Source organism: Oncorhynchus gorbuscha, linkage group LG02 (genome assembly GCF_021184085.1).
Source record: "Oncorhynchus gorbuscha isolate QuinsamMale2020 ecotype Even-year linkage group LG02, OgorEven_v1.0, whole genome shotgun sequence".
Lineage (NCBI taxonomy): Eukaryota > Metazoa > Chordata > Actinopteri > Salmoniformes > Salmonidae > Oncorhynchus > Oncorhynchus gorbuscha.
This window is the reverse complement of record NC_060174.1, coordinates 89,355,253-89,375,429: the sequence shown is the minus strand read 5'-3', so window position 1 is coordinate 89,375,429 and position 20,177 is coordinate 89,355,253. Positions and strand designations below refer to the sequence as shown.

General features: G+C 42.2%; 1 protein-coding gene across 6 annotated transcripts in view; it reads left to right on the top strand.

Moving 5' to 3' along the window:
• slc8a2a (solute carrier family 8 member 2a) overlaps positions 1-20,177 on the top strand; it is a 61,844-nt gene that overhangs the window by 28,007 nt on the left and 13,660 nt on the right. For 3 of the 6 annotated variants that reach the window (XM_046326141.1, XM_046326097.1, XM_046326123.1), the window contains 7 exons: positions 9,294-9,356; positions 10,140-10,564; positions 10,854-10,991; positions 12,172-12,399; positions 12,519-12,800; positions 13,061-13,516; positions 14,296-14,660. In XM_046326141.1, the coding sequence (XP_046182097.1) occupies positions 10,202-10,564; positions 10,854-10,991; positions 12,172-12,399; positions 12,519-12,800; positions 13,061-13,516; positions 14,296-14,660 (1,832 nt within the window). In that variant the 5' untranslated portion in view covers positions 9,294-9,356; positions 10,140-10,201. Of the gene's footprint in view, positions 1-9,293; positions 9,357-9,495; positions 9,544-10,139; positions 10,565-10,853; positions 10,992-12,171; positions 12,400-12,518; positions 12,801-13,060; positions 13,517-14,295; positions 14,661-20,177 lie in introns of all 6 variants that reach the window. The other 3 variants (XM_046326114.1, XM_046326132.1, XM_046326106.1) reach the window with 2 other exon arrangements.

The following is a 20,177-nucleotide window of genomic DNA, read 5'->3' as shown; positions in this document are numbered from 1 at the left end:
CAGGAACCAAAAAGGGTTCTACAGTACATGGAACCAAAAAGGGTTATCATATGAGGACAGCCGAAAAAACCCTTTGGAACCCTTTTTTTTCTAAGAGTGTCGTTCAATTCTAGTGCTTCAACATTTTAACATCCTGTAATTCGCATTAACATTTCCACAGAGATATGTTTTAACTTGTTTCATAGTTATATACCTAGTTAAATAGGTCAACATATTTACATTTCAACACAGTAACTACCTGGTTCCAAATGGTACATAGTCACAACATAGCAATACTTGTTTTAATGAATCTCACTCGCACAGAGACCCATATGTATTTTTCATGTAATAACAGTAACATGCTATTACCATTTTACCTTTAATCGGGTAGGATAAAGTTGAACTGGAATTAAATCCCCCCCCCAAAAAAAATTGTCAGATGTTCAGACCTCCAAAGTAGTCTAATGTCAATACAAGTACACATTTTATATCATTGGTTGTGTAGATCCATCTACATGCCTCAACCCCAAATGAATGGAAAAGATAAGCGCTGCAAATATGGAAAGTACATGGTGTCACGCCCTGACCTCAGAGATCATTTTTGGTCTCTATTTTGGTTTGGTCAGGGCATGAGTTGGGTGGGCATTCTATGTTTTGTGTTTCTATGATTTTCTATTTCTATGTTTTGGCCAGGTATAGTTCTCAATCAGGGACAGCTGTCTATCGTTGTCTCTGATTGGAAACCATACTTGGGTACCCTTTTTCCCACCTGTGTTTGTGGGAAGTTAACTTTGTTTTATGGTACATAGCATTAAGCTTCACGGTTTGGTTTGTATTGTTTAGTCGGCGTCATTTTGAATAAAAGAGAAAATGTACGCTCACAACGCTGCACCTTGGTCCAGCTCTTTTAACGGCCGTGACACGTGGTGCTTCTTTTTTCCATTTGTTTTAGATTAATTTGTTATGATTGTCATATTTTCTTGAGTTTTTATGTATCTGCACTCCTACCTTGTTGGATAGATAAACTATTTTGATTTGAAAAAATATATAAATATTGTCAAATCACCTTTAAGACATGAACTTTGGCAACTACTAAGTATGATTTAACCCTCCCACTTTAGTCTGGATGTGTCAATGTGTAGTTCATGCATGCATAATCTATGAGCAAAATTGTTTTACCTCAATTAGCCACAAACGCCTTAGTTTGAAAGCAACTGTTTTTCTGGAAGCTGTGCTGAGCCATTTTCCACCACATGGGCCAGCCCCCTAGCAATTTAAATTCAACCAATGAGTGACAGCTCGCATGAGGCACATCATGCACACAGCAGAGTGAGAGAGCAATGTATGGTGCACATATGTGATGTTGTATGCATCTTACGGGGACCACTTTTGGTTTGTGAGCTCTACTTTCAGAAATACTACCTAAGGTATACAAAAGTACATCATGTCAAACAAAATAATTGTTCATTTCAGTTAATTTGGCCATGACATTTTGTAATTTGCACGGTTGAAGGTGCCCCAATTACTCTCATTGACTTTTAGCTAGCAGTGGAGAAAGTTCACTGAAGTTTATAATGACTGTTTGAAGAAATCTGAACCATGGATTACAGTTTATCCTGGCCCATAGTGTCACGCTCACTATCCTCAAACTCCCTGTCATAAATCGACCAAGGCGCAGTGTGAATGTAGTTCCACATCTTTTAATGAAAGTGAAACCGAAACAACCCCCCCCCCAAAAAAAAAACAGGTAAACAGTAAAGAACGTGATGCAACCAAGGTGCACACAAACACACAGAAAAAATAATTGCACACAACACACAGGTGGGAAAAGGCTACCTAAGTATGGTTCTCAATCAGAGACAATGATAGACAGCTGCCTCTGATTGAGAACCACACCCAGCCAAACACATAGAAATAGAAAATCATAGAACATAGACTGCCCACCCAAATCACACCCTGACCAAAGCAAAATAGAGACATAAAACGCTCTCTACGGTCAGGGCGTGACACATAGACTACTTTCAGGCTGAGTAGCCATCTAACATTAAATTGTGAAATACTGATCTTCCCTTTGAGTCAGACATTTGCATCCCTATTATCATCCCTTTGTTAATGGAAAGTTTTAAAACTGAAAAGGTTCACATATACTGTATCTGGACATTCATTATGTGTGGAAAAAAATGAATATGGAAAACAACCTAACCGGGAGATTATTTAACAAATCCTAGATTAGGCCTAACTTTGAACCAGAGGTCCAGGATCCCATTTATTTTCAAGTGGTAATTATTACCTCTGTCTTAACAGATGCAATGTGTTGGCGGTAAATTGCTCTTCAAAAAGGCCTTTTCAGTGAAGTCACAATTGTAACATTATGGAAGTTAATTTGGATAAAGCGTCTGCTAAATACTGGTAACCATGAATTACTGTGTGTCCGGCAATCCTATTCTTAATCATCTTGAACATCTGCATGTACACATCCCTCACTTATATCAGAATTGTAACAGTTTTATGATAGTAGGTCTAATTGTAACAGTGCTATGACAGTCTGTCTGTCTGTGTGGCCCGGGGCCAGAGGTAGATTAGTTTACACTCTGACTCATCTGGTTCTTACAGGTTCCATGGACAGCCCTCGCTTTACTTATTAAAGGGATGGATCACTTTCCTTTCTTTCGTTTAACAGCAAACAGGGTGACTGTCTAACTGCCATGATTTGTGGGTAACTCAAACTAGCATTACCATTACGGCATAATGGATCGGTTGCTTTGTTGCGAGTAGCTACATTTTGCTATCGCATTTGTGGTTTTGCTTTGGCATATTTTCAAGGGCATTGAATAATAAAGTGTGTTCCGTGGAAAGACCAAAAGGGTTATTTCTAAGATGTCCATGTTAGGAGTAATGCTGTATACAGGCCTCTGTGTGCTAACAGAAACAAGGCAGACTTTGGCATGCTAACCCTCCTGAAACACATTCACTTTAGGAAAAAAAACACAGTGAAAGACTTGAAGCTGGGTTGTCTTTGAGCCAAAACAGAGTCACTGTAGAGAGTCCAGTGTGTTGTGTTTGAGCCAGAATGGAGCCAGCATGCTCTCATTGACAAAATTAATGCAAATGGAGTATACTGCCACCTGCACCATGATGGTTACAGTTCACTTGAGTGAAGGTTTGTGGTCTTCTTTACTCCTGTTAAGTGCTATAAAACGTCAACACAGGCATTCTATTAAAGGAATAGTATATTTGTTTCCTTACATTGAAAGAGCTTTATGTACAAGAACTGACTGCAATCCACACTTTGGTATTTTTAAACTAGCCATTGCCAACATACGTATTGGTAATATAAGCATTTTTAGATTTAATAACAATGTAGCATGTTTAGGCTTATGAAATTAAACAACAACAAAAACATTTTGATAGTGACTTTTTTTCTCTATATAATTTTAAAAACCATTCTTGGCCCATTTGAGTGTATTCTCTTATATTATTCCTTCAGCAGTGGGGTCCATTTACATAGAAAGACCTCACTTTGCTTAAGTGTAAAACACTCATCTCTGTCTCTTCCTCTCTCACTTTCTCTCTCTTTCTCGTTCACTCTCTCCCTCACCTGAACCTAGAGAGACAGTATCCCTTACCTTACCTGACGCTTCCCCTCCGTCACCATGTGGGGAGAGAAAATATGAAACGGTAAAAGGTGCTAACTCCCATTTTGTTGACGCTGCTATCTGTGTAAATTAATCCCAGGCAATCACTTATCGGCGTCGCTGACAGACAGCAGCCGTGTCGCTGGGGTTAACGAGAGAAGAGCTGTCACACAGCTCAGTGTCCTGTACAGGAACAGAACAGGCGACGGACGAGACGGTTTACCGTACTGACACCTCAGAGAGTACAGGGGAAACGACCTTCTCCATCAAAGAACAGCTTGCTTGGAAGGCGCGTGGAATGCTTAAATCTCATTATTGGTCATTGTTAGAGAGTTAGAAAGTAGTTCAATATTTTCAAATATTCAATTATTAAAATATTTACATCCATTATCATTTCTACATACTTTCTGGTTTTAGTCAACAAGCAAGAATTTAATTCAGTTTTTAAATGTTATTTAAATTACGTATCAAGTTTATAAACCATAATTTCAGTCAGGAAAGGCAAAGGAGAACAGATGGAATCAAATCAAGTTCAATTTATGAATTCAATTATTCAATTATTGCATTACAAATCCAATAATATTAAATTCAAATTCAATATCCTAACACAAATTCAAAATTTGCTCCATAAGTGGGCCGCATTTGGCCACATAAGACTATTAAAACACAGTCAGGGTCTCACAGATCTAAACAAGGAGACGCAAACAGCTGAGCAGCAGCCACAATCCCAACAGTTTGCCCTCTGCAGATCTGCTGAGTAGAGAGACTGAAACACAACGGAAGTCATTAACCCATCTAAGCTCTCACCCATTGTGAACTGAATTAAAATACACTCTAGCCTGGGAACTACAGTGCATTTGGAAAGTATTCAGGCCCCTTGAATGTTTCCACATTTTGTTACGTTACAGCCTTATTCTAAAATGTATTAAATCATTTTTTTCCCCGCATCAATCTACACACAATATCACATAATGACAAAGCAAAAACAGGTTTTATTTATTTTTGCAAATGTATTCAAAATAGAAACGGATATCACATTTACATAAGTATTCAGACCTTTTACTCAGTACTTTGTTGAAGCACCTTTGGACGCGATTACAGCATAGAGTCTTCTTAGGTATGACACTACAAGCTTGGCACACCTATATTTGGGGAGTTTCTCCCATTCTTCTCTGCAGATCCCTCAAGCTCTGTCAGGTTGGATGGGGAGCATTGCTGCACAGCTATTTTCAGGTCCCTCCAGTGATGTTCGATCGGGTTCAAGTCCGGGCTCTGGCTGGGCAACTCAAGTACATTCAGAGACTTGTCCTGAAGCCACTCCTGCGTTGTCTTGGCTGTGTGTTTAGGGTCGTTGTCCTGTTGGAAGGTGAACCTTCACCCCAGTCTAAGTTACTGAGTGCTCTGGAGCAGGTTTACATCAAGGATCTCTCTGTACTTTGCTCCGTTCATCTTTCCCTCGACCCTGACTAGTCTCCCAGTCCCTGTTCCTGAAAAACATCGCCACAGCATGATGCTGCCACCATCATGCGTCACTATAGGGATGGTGCCAGGTTTCCTCCAAACGTGACGCCTGGCATTCAGGCCAAAGAGTTCAATCTTGATTTCATCAGACCAGAGAATCTTATTTCTCATGGTCTGAGAGTCCTTTTGGTGCCTTTTGGCAAACTCCAAGCGGGCTGTCATGTGCCTTTTACTGATGGTGAGATGGTTGTCCTTCTGGAAGGTTCTCCCATCTTCACAGAGGATTTCTGCAGCTCTGTCAGAGTGGCCATTGGGTTCTTGGTCATCCCCTGAACAAGGCCCTGGCCGGGCGGCCAGCTCTGGGAAGAGTCTTGGTGGTTCCAAACTTCTTCCATCTAAGAATGATGGAGGCCACTGTGTTCTTGGGAACCTTCAATGCTGTAGAAATGTTTTGGTACCATTCCCCAGATCTGTGCCTCAACACAATCCTGTCTCGGAGCTCTACGGACTATTCCTTCAACCTCATGGCTTGTTTTTTTTCTCTGACATGCACTGTCAACTGTGGGACCTTATATAGACGTGTGTGCCTTTCCAAACCATGTCCAGTCAATTGAATTTACCAAAGGTAAATTGTTTAATTTGTATCAAGTTGTAGAAACATCTCAAGGATGTGCAATGGAAACAGGATGGACTTGAGCTCAATTTCTAGTCTCATAGCAAAGGGTCTGAATACTTGTATAAATACTTGTATAAGTATTTCTGTTTTTAATTTTTAATACATTTGCACAAAAAACTGTTTTCCCTTTGTCATTATTGAATATTGTGTTCAGATTGAGGATTTAATTATTTATCAAGACTACATTTGTAAAAAGAGTCAAAAGTCAAGGGATCTGAATACTTTCAGAATGCATTGTAAGTCTATTATGGGATTTATGGGAGTGATAAATAATCTCTACACCTCTGTTACCCTAATGAGTCTATCGATTAACTGTTCTTATAAACGGGTTTCATCTGCAGTGTTGCCTGATGGTGGTCCAGAGGGAGAACCTAAAGGCATTGATCTCAATATGGATTGGAAACCCAGAGTGAGTGCACCACTTAGTAGTGCCTTGACCCAATCAGAATCACAATGTAAACACATTTGAACTGCCACAGATGAGTCTGGGTCCCAACCAGAAAAGGCCTCAATAACGGACAATGCAGTGCAGTGCAGTAAGCACTTGTGGAGATCTGAAATAATTTGACAGATAGAAGCAATATGGTGAAAGTCCTACCAAGCCTATCAGTTATTAATACACTTAGTGTACAAAACATTAAGAACACCTGCTCTATCCACTGACTAGGTGAATCCAGGCGAAAGCTATGATCCATTATTGATGTCATTTGTTAAATCCACTTCAATCAGTGTAGATGAAGTGGAGGAGACAGGTTAAAGAATACTTTTTAAGGCTTGAGACAATTGAGACATGGATTGTGTATGTGTGCCATTCAGAGGGTGAATGGGCAAGACAAAATATGTGCCAGGCACACCGGTTTGTGTCAAGAACTGAAATGTTGCTGGGTGCGCAACTCAATATTAGGCCAGTGTTCCAAATGTTATATCTATTCAGTCCTCTCAGATCTACATGAAGTGTAGTGGTGCAGCGGTTTAAGGCACTGCATCTCAGTGCTAGAGGCGTCACTACAGACCCTGGTTTGATTCCAGGCTGTATCTCAACCGTCCGTGATTGGGAGTCCCACAGGGCGGCGCACAATTGTCCCAGTGTCGTCCGGGTTAGAGTTTGGCCAGGGTAGGCCTTCATTGTAAATAATAATTTGTTCTTAACTGACTTGCCTAGTTAAATAAAAGATAAAAATAAAATAAAAAGTTTACCAGTGAGGGGTTGTTTATGGACCAGGCCTCAGAGTGTGAGTTTACAGGCAGCTAGCTGTCTGTCGATAAGGTTTATGTTTACAAGGTTAAGTATGTGTTTGTGTGGCTCCCTCCTCTATTTGTGTGTATGATGTCCATAATAGCACAGCCTAAGGGTCATAAGGAGTGTTTATGTATTTTGTAAGTCTGTTGATTAGTATTACTAATCAATTAGTGCTGCTGCTCCAGTTTCAACTGTTCTGCTTGCGGCTATGGAATCCTGACCTGTTCACCGGACGTTCTACCTGTCCCAGACCTATTATTTGACCATGCTGGTCATCTATGAACATTTGAACATCTTGGCCATGTTCTGTTATAATCTCCACCCGGCACAGCCAGAAGAGGACTGGCCACCCCTCATAGCCTGGTTCCTCTCTAGGTTTCTTCCTAGGTTTTGGCCTTTCTAGGGAGTTTTTCCTAGCCAACGTGCTTCAACACCTGCATTGTTTGCTGTTTGGGGTTTTAGGCTGGGTTTCTGTACAGCACTTTGAGATATCAGCTGATGTACGAAGGGCTATATAAATACATTTGATTTGATTTGATACTACAGCATCTCTCTTTGCTGTGCTCTGTCACCTGTTCAGTATTCCTGTCCAGGTGTGAACAGTCGGTGGGTTATTTTTGGTTCGGGCCCCTTGGCCCCACTGCCCGGTGTAAGGTGGCCCTCAGTCTGAGGCCATGGTAACCATAGCAGGCCTTGGAAAGTGAAATGTGATGCGGTGCATGGTGGTCGGGGCCACATTTTCAATCACAACCTAATAATGAGCTTGCCAAGGCACAGGAGGCATCAATGATGCAACACTGCGGTGTCTGTTACCGTGGGCAACGCACACCTGCCAGCACGCTTCCATTTCCATCACTCACTCTCACTCAATCACTTACCCCCCCTCCACAAACACACACACACAAGCTCATGCTCTACACATTCTTTCAAGTCCATAGATGACCCATCCCCATTTTTTTCACCCACACATGCATGTATGATCCATGCACGCACAACCTTGCATGCATTGACTTACACAAACATACACTCAAGCATGCATGCACATTTTTTATGTAATAAGTGTGTGTGTGTTCCCTAGATCAGGTGTTCCCAAACATTCTGCTTCCTGACCCACCAATTGCAAAAGGGTTGAGTGGTGAAAAAATATACCCAGACCAGACAAAAGTAAAAAATAATTATAAAATCATCCTCTTTAAAATATTTAACTGTTATGTAGATTTGACTATGAGCTCTTGTGACAAATTCAAATTAACTGAATTGTAACAATGCACAAAAAAAAGTCTCACCTGGACCCCTGCCATGCCCACAAGTGGGTCCTGACCCACAGTTTGGGAACCACTGCCCTAGATGACATACATGGGGTTTTAAAGTTCTTATCTATTAACAGTTCAAATTAGCATTAGCCTAAAGCATAGGTCTTGTTTGTGATAGCACTGAAAATGTACCCCGTATTTAGTAGTGTAGACAAATATTAATGTATTTGTAGCTAGTTACAGAAGTTATCATCAAAAACCATTAAGATGTCTGCCTCCATTCTGTTTTTCAAAGTTATCATGGCAGCATACTTGACCTGCTAATAGACAGATTCTTTCCATTGTAAGGACCCTTTTTTCATTATGCATGTTTATTGGGGACCAGTCACAGCCAGGCTTGTGCCCGTCATAACTAATTGAACAAGTAATGACCTTAAGTTCTCAATGAATAAGACATGGTGCCACACACACCACCCTAGGGTTACCTGTGCAGGGGGGGGGGGGTGACAGGTGACCCTATAGGTGGCCTCACGCTGTGACATAAACCCCCCATGGCCAGTGGGCAGCTCCACTCCAGGGTAAGGATGGGTTTAAGTCAGATAGGGTGTTTAGTGTTACCCCACCTGCATCTGATCTCCACCTTCAAAGGTGCTCTGGTAGGACTTTACATTAAGGTTCTGTTTGAGGGGGGTGGTTTTCCCTTTTAAAATAACTTTCGATATATAATTATTAGTTCATGATTTATAAACATATTAAAGCTATATTTAACTGTCTATAACCTACATGCAAAACCTTCCCTTAAATGGTACCTACATGTAGTGTTACCGCTGCACCACCTTTAGTACTATACAGGCCTCACATCTTACTGTGTTTGAATGTTCTTTCATGTTTCTGTCATTGTATCTCTTTGACTCCTGCAGTGATCTTATATCAGTGTCTTTATACCTTCTCTCTGTTTGTTTGTTTGCACCTCTACTCTCTCTCCCACCCTCCTCACTCTCTCTCCCCCTCTCTCTTGTTTCTGTCTCCTCTCCTCTCCTCTCGATTAGATCACTGCTGACTGATAGCACTCTGCATTTGTCTAGACTGGCATTTGATACCGCCAGAGTGAGGTAACATGCATATTCACTCACACACTCATTAGTCCTTGTTCTTTTCATTTTGACGATATTTGTCTATATTTCCTTACCTTGAGAATGGTCTGTGTGCCAGAAGAGACTTCAATCCACGCTTTGGGTTTTGTTTACTAAGCTCCAGTGCCCAACCACTAGCATTGGCATCGATGACTGTAAAACAATGGTACGTTTCTAGAGAACTCGGGTTTGAAGTAACTAAGGTAATGTTTGACAATGTAGAGCATGCTAACTCGGGTCCCTTAACTTCCATTGTGTATTAGTCCTAGCTGCTAATATTAACCGTTGGTGACTGTAGCTAAATAAACAAATATGAAACATCCCCAATCCTTAATCCCCCTCCCACCCCTACCAAGGCGCATACAAAAAACAGCACAAGAAACAGATAAACAGTTCAAAACAAACAAACAAACAATAGCAATAAATATTATACTAATACTTATCAAATGGTCATTATAGCAGCATTGCTGACATTCAGAATGTTAAAATAACTACTTTAAAGTAAGTAGGTTAGGAACCATTTTATTTTTATTTTGGGGTGAACTATCCCTTTAATTCATCTCAGAAATACCCAAATGGCATTCATTTATGTGGGGAGTGGCACAGTTGAATGTATTGTAAACCTTATTAATATACCCTAGTGAACAATTTAGAGAGCCACATCCTCAACCTCTGTTGTTCTTTTGGTCTCTCTCTCTCTCTCTCTCTCTCTCTCTCTCTCTCTCTCTCTCTCTCTCTCTCTCTCTCTCAATGTTCTCTCAGGAGAGTGTTCCTACCTAGCTGCTCCTCCGGTGACCCCAGGCACCACCTAACTCAGGGATAGCATGGGACCCCACCCTGTGTATCCCCCACTCCCATCCATCCTACTCCTCCTCTCCATCCTCCTCCTCCTGCCCCACCCGGCCACCTCTTCCTTCCATTCCAAGCCTCAGGTGGTGGAGCGGGCATCTGTATCAGGCACCCCAGCTTCCCCATCTGGTAACACCACAGGGGGCAAGCGGGCGTGCACAGACAAGGTGATGTGTAGACCTGGCATTGTGCTGCCTGTGTGGCTACCACTCAGCCCTCCACTGGCGGAGCAGACGGGGAGGGCGATAGTCTACTTTACCTGCCTCATGTACATGTTCCTGGGTGTGTCCATCATCGCCGACCGCTTCATGGCCTCCATCGAGGTCATCACCTCCCAGGTGACCAGTGACCACTTCTCTCTTTGTTTTGTCCTTCAGTCATTCTCATGCTGTGGTGATTCTGAAAACTTTCCCCAAAGTTCCCAGGTTTTTCAGAAATTTAGCAGGAATGATTCTGGGATTTCTCAGACCGGGATTTCTGAAAAACCTGTGAACTTGGTGAAAGTTCTGGAACTTTTGAAATACTGTCCTCTAGCATCAGCTCATAGGCAATATCACTGAATTGTTGTATTGGTAAAACACTAGCTGCATGTTCCCCTAACTGTGATGTGTGTCCTTGTCTTTGTAGGAGAAAGAGGTGACTATCACCAAACCCAATGGGGAGACGTCAGTGACCACTGTGCGGATCTGGAACGAGACTGTGTCTAACCTCACGCTCATGGCCCTGGGCTCCTCTGCACCAGAGATCCTTCTCTCTGTCATCGAGGTATGCTGGTGACCCCACAAAACCTTCATCACTACACACCACCCCAGAGTATATACAACACACTACTCCAGTGTCCCCACTCCCCATAAACCCCAAACCCATCAGGTTAGGGCTGGGTAGGTCGTATCTTTCATCACTAACTAGGGTACGGGCAGGGCTCAGGTATCACAAATTGATAACTAACATTTTGAAGCTGAGCCATTTGCGCTTGCTCCCCTGCGCGGTACAGTCATATCTGAGTAAGATCATAACAGGATGTCAGAAGTGCTTCAACCTGCACGCAGGGAGCGAGTGACAGACAGAGAGGAGCGGCTAATGCATTTACTAATGGAGGAAGTTATTTCTGATCTTGCATTTCGGGTAGGGCCTTCAATTTCGCAGAAGCAATCGGCCTGGGTAGGGTAGGGCCTGAATGTTGCGAGTATGGTTAGGGCTCAGGCTTAAAATTCATGCCAGTGCAAGGCTCTACACACTAACCCTGAGTGTCCCCACAATCCCTTTGTACTACATGCTACACCTGACGGACCCTTGATTTGCTTGAATTAGACTGGGTTCCCCATTGACAGATACCTTAATGGAGGTAGCGTAACCCTAGCTTATTTTTGTCAGGATTTGGCCAGGGTTGTTCCGGTTTTTGGTCACTAGATGCCCCCATTGTGCCTTTTGACCTTTTGTTTTCCCTTGATCCCCATTATTATTTTCACCTGTGCCTCGTTTCCCCTGATTGTATTTAAACCCTTTGTTTTCCTCTGTTCTTTGCTCTGTGTTTGTATGTTAGCACCCAGCCCTAGTATTCTGTGAACTCTTGTTGATCCCGGTGGACTCTCTTGTGGAATTCTGTTTTTTGTTCTTGTTTGTTTGTTTTTGAGTATCTTTTGAGGCTTTTTGTGCTATACCTTCCACCTTGTGGATTTACCTTTTTGTCTTGGAGGATTACCTTTGTTCTTGTGGAATTCCTTGTGAGGTTGTGGAGTTACATGTTTTCCTGAAGAACTTCACTTTTTACTTAATTAAATACACCGTCTCAAGTACTGCTGTGTCTGCCTCATCTTCTGGGTTCTGCCGACTATTCGTGGCTCAGTTGGTTAAGTGACTGTTTCTCACTCCGGAGACCCGGGTTCGTAACCGGGTCCTGACAATTTTGTTATTCAACTTGATTTCTTTGCTGTCTTGTTGGCAGGTGTGTGGTCACAACTTTGACGCGGGTGAGCTTGGACCGGGCACCATCGTGGGCAGCGCTGCCTTCAACATGTTTGTGATCATCGGAGTGTGTGTGTGGGTCATCCCCGACGGGGAGTCGCGAAAGATCAAACATCTGAGAGTGTTCTTCATCACAGCCTTCTGGAGCATCTTCGCTTACATCTGGCTCTACCTCATCCTGGCTGTTATCTCCCCGGGAGTAGTGGAGGTCTGTATTATTTGCGTGTGTGTGTCTGTGTTTTTGTGTCAGCGGGGGTTTATAGACAGATTTTGTATGCATTTGTGTGTTTTTATATTATATAGAAATGTTGTGTGTTAATTCTGCAGGTGTGGGAGGCTCTGGTCACTCTGCTCTACTTCCCAGTGTGTGTGATCTTGGCTTGGATCGCCGACCGCCGCCTGCTCTTCTACAAGTACATGCACAAGCGTTACCGTGCCGACAAGCGGCATGGCATTGTTGTGGAAACGGAAGGTGACCTGGCGCCCAAGGGGATCGATGTAATCATGGACGCTAAGTTCTCGGATAGCAATTCCACTGCTGGAAACTCCTCCAGTGTCTGCACAGTCTCTGTTCAGACAGGCAAGGAGCTGGACCAGAACAGAGATGAGGTAGGCTGAGCCAGGAGATCAGGAAAGAGAATAGTCAGGACGAGTCAGAAGAGTTTAGCATTATAGGAGAGTGGAGTGGGCTGGGAGATGGTATTGGTCCTTTACGTGTCTTGGCCCTGGTGCTGTTCCTTTTTAAAAAACATTGTGTTAACGTTGTATTTCAAACATTGTGTTTACATTGCGGTATCATTTTGTTATCCTTGTTTAAGCTTGGTATTAGCATTTAGTTCATATTGTGTTTACGTTGTGACCTAACCTAGGTGGTACGAATCCTGAAGGACCTGAAGCAGAAGCACCCGGACAAAGACCTGGAGCAGCTTATCGAGATGGCCAACTACTCAGCTCTGGTGCAGCAGAGGAAGAGCCGCGCCTTTTACCGCATCCAAGCCACACGCATGATGATCGGTGCCGGCAATGTGCTCAAGAAGCATGCCGCCGAGCACACGCGACGCAAAGCCGCCGCAACGGAGTGCGGAGCCCTGGAGAAAGAGGACAGGGCCACGTGCACCCACCTGTCCTTTGAGCGTGCCCAGTACCAGTGCACAGAGAACTGTGGTACCCTGAGCCTAGCAGTGATCTGTGAGGGTGGCATGGGGCAGCACACCTTCTATGTGGACTACCACACGGAGAATGGCTCGGCAAATGCCGGGGCGGACTATGAGTTTAGCGAGGGGACGCTGGTATTCAAACCAGGGGAGAGTCGGAAGGAGATTAAGGTTAGATGGAGAGGAGAGAGAAGGAAGGAGAGGGGAAAAGAGGATGGGAAATTATGAGAGGAGGGAGGTGAATAGTCGCTGTTTACTGTAGTTTTGAATAATACTTTGATCAACCAAACAATCAATCAACTAACTCATTGACTAGTATTTGTTTACTAGTCAATTTACTAGTACAGTACTTGTGAGCAACTTGTCATGGCCTGCACCTCCAAAGAGCGAAAAAAGGCGACAGTGGCAAGGGAAAACTTGCTCTTGGATGGATTAGAGATTAGTTTAAATCATTTCAGATGAGATTAGATTAAAGGCACAATGCAGCTGTTTTTACTTCAATATCAAATCATTTCTGGGTAACAATTAAGTACCTTACTGTGATTGTTCTTCATCAAAATGCTCTAAAAGGAACAAAAATAACTTCTTCATTAACAGGAGCAATTTCTCAAGGAAGAATTTTGCTAGGACTGTCTGGGAGTGGTCTGAGTGGGGAGGGGAAAACTAGCTGTTATTGGCAGAAAGGTTTTGCCAATAACAGCTTATTGGAGTGATGTCAACAGGCAGGCCAAAACTCCATCCCACCAAAGCAACATGAAATTTCCAACAGCTCTCACACTAAAAAGTGCATTATCATCATGTTCTCAATTTCACAATATTATTCCTACATGGAAATATATATAAAACCCAGGAAAGTCACATTTTTGACTGCACTGGGCATTTAAATAAGATTGTCTCAATGCATACAGTAATTCCACACTCAACTTTTTGTGTGTCCCCTGTCTTTTCAGGTGGGCATCTTGGACGACGACGTCTTCGAGGAAGACGAGCACTTCTTTGTGCGGCTGCAGAATCTCCGTCTGGATGAGGGCGGCAACGAGGTTTCACTGGGAACGCCGCCCAAGGGCCGGCTGGTGGAGCCGTTAGTTACCATGGTTACCATCCTGGACGACGACCACGCCGGCATCTTCACGTTCGGCGAGCGCGTGCTGCGAGTGAGCGAGAGCTCCGGTACGATGGTGGTGACGGTGGTGCGGAACTCTGGCTCGCGGGGCACCGTGATGTTGCCCTACCGCACTGAGGATGGCAGCGCCCGTGCCGGCGTGGACTACGAGGAGACCAAGGGCGAGCTTGAGTTCTCCAACGAACAGACCAGGTGAGGCCTGCTCTATGCCAACCCTAAAGTAGGGGGACGGTACCCAGCCAGAAAAACTGTTTGAAATGGTGTCATTACAACCAAATTACAACCTGTTGGTTGTATACCGGTTGTAATGATATAATTTCATTTGGTTGTAAACTAGTTGTAATCTGGTTGTAATTACATAATTTCAACCAGATGTCAATGCTAGGTCATCAACAGCCTATAGCCTGGTACATGAGGTTAGACCAGGGAAGGGTTACTCTGGATTCTGCTAGCCACAGTATACTCATTGCTGCTCTTTCCTTTTAACTGGTGTCTGATTACACCTGGAAAACCAGCTATATGCACTTACTTACACAAACAAATCAATGACACTGAGGCTCCAAAACAAGATTGCCTAATGCCTACTTTCTCTGCTAAGGAATCAGATGGAAGGTTTGTTAGCAGCAGTGCTGTACAGATGAGAGTACAGATGAGGGTTGAGGTCTAGAGGGAACTGTCATACAGTTCAGTGTAAATGCATCGTTGTATGTTGGTAAATGTGTTTTTGCATCAGTTTGTGTCCACATTTGTGTATGTACAGTATGTGTCCACATACTGAATGTTATACGTATCCCTCCCATTAAGCAAATGGATTCAAAATTATATTCATGTACAGTATGTGTGTGTCTGTGTAGGTGTCCACATGTACTATGTTATATTGATGGAAATGTATCCTAAGGCTACAGTAACTGGGGTGATGGGGATTATTATGGGTTGTCACTGTGTCAGTCAGTGACTCCCATGTGGAGCAGCGTCCATTAGTTTATGATTGACAGCCTCTTGCTAATGTTAGCGGACAGATCCTTTCCCTATTAAACGTTCAGACGATATAAGCTGTGGTTGCACGTTGGACTAATTGTGCACTTACAGGTAGTACTCATACTGTAATGTGATGTCATTTCAGGTCATATATTGTAGTTATTACTGTAATGGTGCACTAACACCGCCATCACACCTACAGTGGGGCAAAAAAGTATTTAGTCAGCCACCAATTGTGCAAGTTCTCCCACTTAAAAAGATGAGAGGCCTGTCATTTTCATCATAGGTACACTTCAACTATGACAGACAAAATGAGAAAATAAAATCCAGAAAATCACATTGTAGGATTTTTATTGAATTTATTTGCAAATTATGGTGGAAAATAAGTATTTGGTCAATAACAAAAGTGTATCTCAATGCTTTATTATATACCCTTTGTTGGCAATGACAGAGGTCAAACGTTTTCTGTAAGTCTTCACAAGGTTTTCACACACTGTTGCTGGTATTTTGGCCCATTCCTCCATGCAGATCTCCTCTAGAGCAGTGATGTTTTGGGGCTGTTGCTGGGCAACACAGACTTTCAACTCCCTCCAAAGATTTTCTATGCGGTTGAGATCTGGAGACTGGCTAGGCCACTCCAGGACCTTGAAATGCAACTCAGCATTCTTTGTCCTTCAAACACGACGAGTTGAGTTTTTACCAAAAAGTTATATTTTGGTTTCATCTGACCATATGACATTCTCCCAATCTTCTTCTGGATCATCCAAATGCTCTCTAGCAGACTTCAGACGGGCCTGGACATGTACTGGCTTAAGCAGGGGGACACGTCTGGCACTGCAGGATTTGAGTCCCTGGCGGCGTAGTGTGTTACTGATGGTAGGCTTTGTTACTTTGGTCCCAGCTTTCTGCAGGTCATTCACGGGTCCCTCGGTGTGGTTCTGGGATTTTTGCTAACCGTTCTTGTCATCATTTTGACCCCACGGGGTGAAATCTTGCGTGGAGCCCCAGATCGAGGGACATTATCAGGGAGATTATCAGTGGTCTTGTATGTCTTCCATTTCCTAATAATTGCTCCCACAGTTGATTTCTTCAAACCAAGCTGCTTACCTATTGCAGATTCAGTCTTCCCAGCCTGGTGCAGGTCTAGAATTTTGTTTCTGGTGTCCTTTGACAGCTCTTTGGTCTTGGCCATAGTGGAGTTTGGAGTGTGACTGTTTGAGGTTGAGGACAGGTATCTTTTATACTGATAACAAGTTCAAACAGGTGCCATGAATACAGGTAACGAGTGGAGGACAGAGGAGCCTCTTAAAGAAGTTACAGGTATGTGAGAGCCAGAAATCTTGCTTGTTTGTAGGTCACCAAATACGTATTTTCCACCATAATTTGCAAATAAATTCATAAAAAATCCTACAATGTGATTTGTCTGTCATAGTTGAAGTGTACCTATGATGAAAACTACAGGCCTCTCTCATCTTTTTAAGTGGGAGAACTTGCATAATTGGTGGCTGACTAAATACTTTTTTGCCCCACTGTACATCGTCAATGCGCAAAATGGTACGCAGCATCATCTGGATATGTGTGCAACAAAAGTTCAACATTCACCGTCTGCTACCTTTTCTGTCAAGCCGTCTATGCATACATTTTGATATATACGTTCGATAAATCCAAATGAATATACTTCTGGTGTACCAAAACGCAATGATGCTGTCGGTGTGATCAAGGAGTAAGTGGTAAGTGGTTTAATGTTCTGTTTATCTGTTGTTTAGTTCATGTTTGTATTTCTGTGTGTGTACAGTACCGTGTGTGTTTGAGTGTTGTGTATGTGATGCACTGTGAATTATTTAGCCTCCACTATGTGTTAAATTCTTTTTGCACCTCAGCTACTGATGTGATTTAAATGACAGGGTGTTTGTTAATGTTTCAGAGGGTAGGAAAGTATTGTTTGCTTACATCATGGGACAGTTGCGAGACCATTCCATCATGGTTGACAACTCCAGGTGTTCAAAGAACCTTGGCGTCATCCTGGACAACACCCTGTCACTCTACGCAAACATCAAAGCAGTAACTCAGTCCTGCAGGTTCATGCTCTACAACATCCGTAGAGAACGACCCTACCTCACACAGGAAGTAGCACAGGTTCTAATTCCGGTCATCTCCCATCTGGACTACTGCAACTCTCTGTTGGCTTGGTTCCCCGCTTTTGCAATCAAACCCCTGCAACTTGTCCAGAACGCTGCAACCCGCCTTGTGCTCAACATTCCCATGCTCTCCCATGTCAACCCGCTGCTTTGCACATTCCACTGGTTCCGGTCGAAGCCTGCGTCCACTACATGGTGCTTTCCTATGGAGCAGCAGAAATTAAACCCTTGCATTTCGTGAAGTAACAGTCACACTTATTGAGAAACAATTGAAGAGTTTCATTCCAAAACGTTATATCAATTTTCAGAATTGTTTGAAAATTTGCTTTTATTTTTTAAAGAAATTATGAAAGAGATTTGTTTTTTTTTACTGTCTAATCATGGCATAGGGTTGTTCAATGACAGACATGTATTTGTTTAAAATCTGTTACTTGGTTTCATTTCAGAGACAAATAATCATGTTTTTTTAATGCTATATATCCATGTCACTCTGAGAAATAAGTAGTACTGCTGGGTTTTACACAGTTAACTGTTACAAATAACTACATTTTAAATAAAGAACTGTACAAATGACACATTTGTGACAAAAATAAATCAATAATAATTCAATACAGTTATGAGATCTGTATGTAAAACATTTACATTTGACATTTTTGTCAGATGCTCTTATCCAGAGAGACATAGTTAGTGCGTTCATCAACTACAAATCACAGTCAAATGTACAGGATAGGAACGATTCCAGCTAAACAATGGATATACTATACATTACATTTACATTTAAGTCATTTAGCAGACGCTCTTATCCAGAGCGACTTACAAATTGGGCATCAGTTATACCACAGACCACATCAGCATCAATTATACCACATCAGCATCAATTATACCACAGACACACATCAGCATCAATTATACCACATCAGCATCATTTATACCACAGACACACATCAGCATCAGTTATACCACAGACACACATCAGCATCAGTTATACCACAGACCACATCAGCATCAATTATACCACAGACACACATCAGCATCATTTATACCACAGACACACATCAGCATCAGTTATACCACAGACACACATCAGCATCAGTTATACCACAGACACACATCAGCATCAGTTATACCACAGACCACATCAGCATCAATTATACCACATCAGCATCAATTATACCACAGACACACATCAGAATCAAATATACCACATCAGCATCAATTATACCACAGACCACATCAGCATCAATTATACCACATCAGCATCATTTATACCACAGACACACATCAGCATCAATTATACCACATCAGCATCAATTATACCACAGACCACATCAGCATCAATTATACCACATCAGCATCAATTATACCACAGACACACATCAGCATCAATTATACCACAGACCACATCAGCATCATTTATACCACAGACACACATCAGCATCATTACATTTACATTTAAGTCATTTAGCAGACGCTCTTATCCAGAGCGACTTACAAATTGGGCATCAGTTATACCACAGACCACATCAGCATCAATTATACCACATCAGCATCAATTATACCACAGACACACATCAGCATCAATTATACCACATCAGCATCATTTATACCACAGACACACATCAGCATCAGTTATACCACAGACACACATCAGCATCAGTTATACCACAGACCACATCAGCATCAATTATACCACATCAGCATCAATTATACCACAGACACACATCAGAATCAAATATACCACATCAGCATCAATTATACCACATCAGCATCATTTATACCACAGACACACATCAGCATCAATTATACCACATCAGCATCAATTATACCACAGACCACATCAGCATCAATTATACCACATCAGCATCAATTATACCACAGACACACATCAGCATCAATTATACCACAGACCACATCAGCACCAATTATACCACAGACACACATCAGCATCAATTATACCACAGACCACATCAGCATCATTTATACCACAGACACACATCAGCATCAATTATACCACATCAGCATCAATTATACCACAGACATTAATCAGCATCAGAAAAGACTGTCTAGTGTTTTGCAAAATAACACATCTAAACTCTATGTATAAAAACATGTGTTACGTACGTGTGGAGAGACGGACCAAGACGCAGTGGATGTTGAGTTCCACATATTTATTATAAAGTGAAACTTTAGTTTATTGATTTATTTTTTTTGTTTTTGCTAACTTCGAAACGTGACTATGTGGTGCACAAAACACAAACTAATATTCCACAAACACATGTTTGCAAAATTCTACCAAAATATGATCTCCAGTTAGAGACAATGATTACCAGCTGCCTCTAATTGGGAATCATACAAATCACCAACATAGAAAAATAAACTAGAACACCATATAGAAATCATAAACTAGAATACCCCCAGTCACGCCCTGACCTACTACACCATAGAGAAACAAGGGCTCTCTATGGTCAGGGCATGACAATATGAGGGTACCCATACACATGAAATTACCCATAAGCAATCATTTCTGATGAAAAAGCAAGTGTAAATGTGTGGATACAGTGTATTATAAGTACTCTTCAGTTGTACTTGCTAT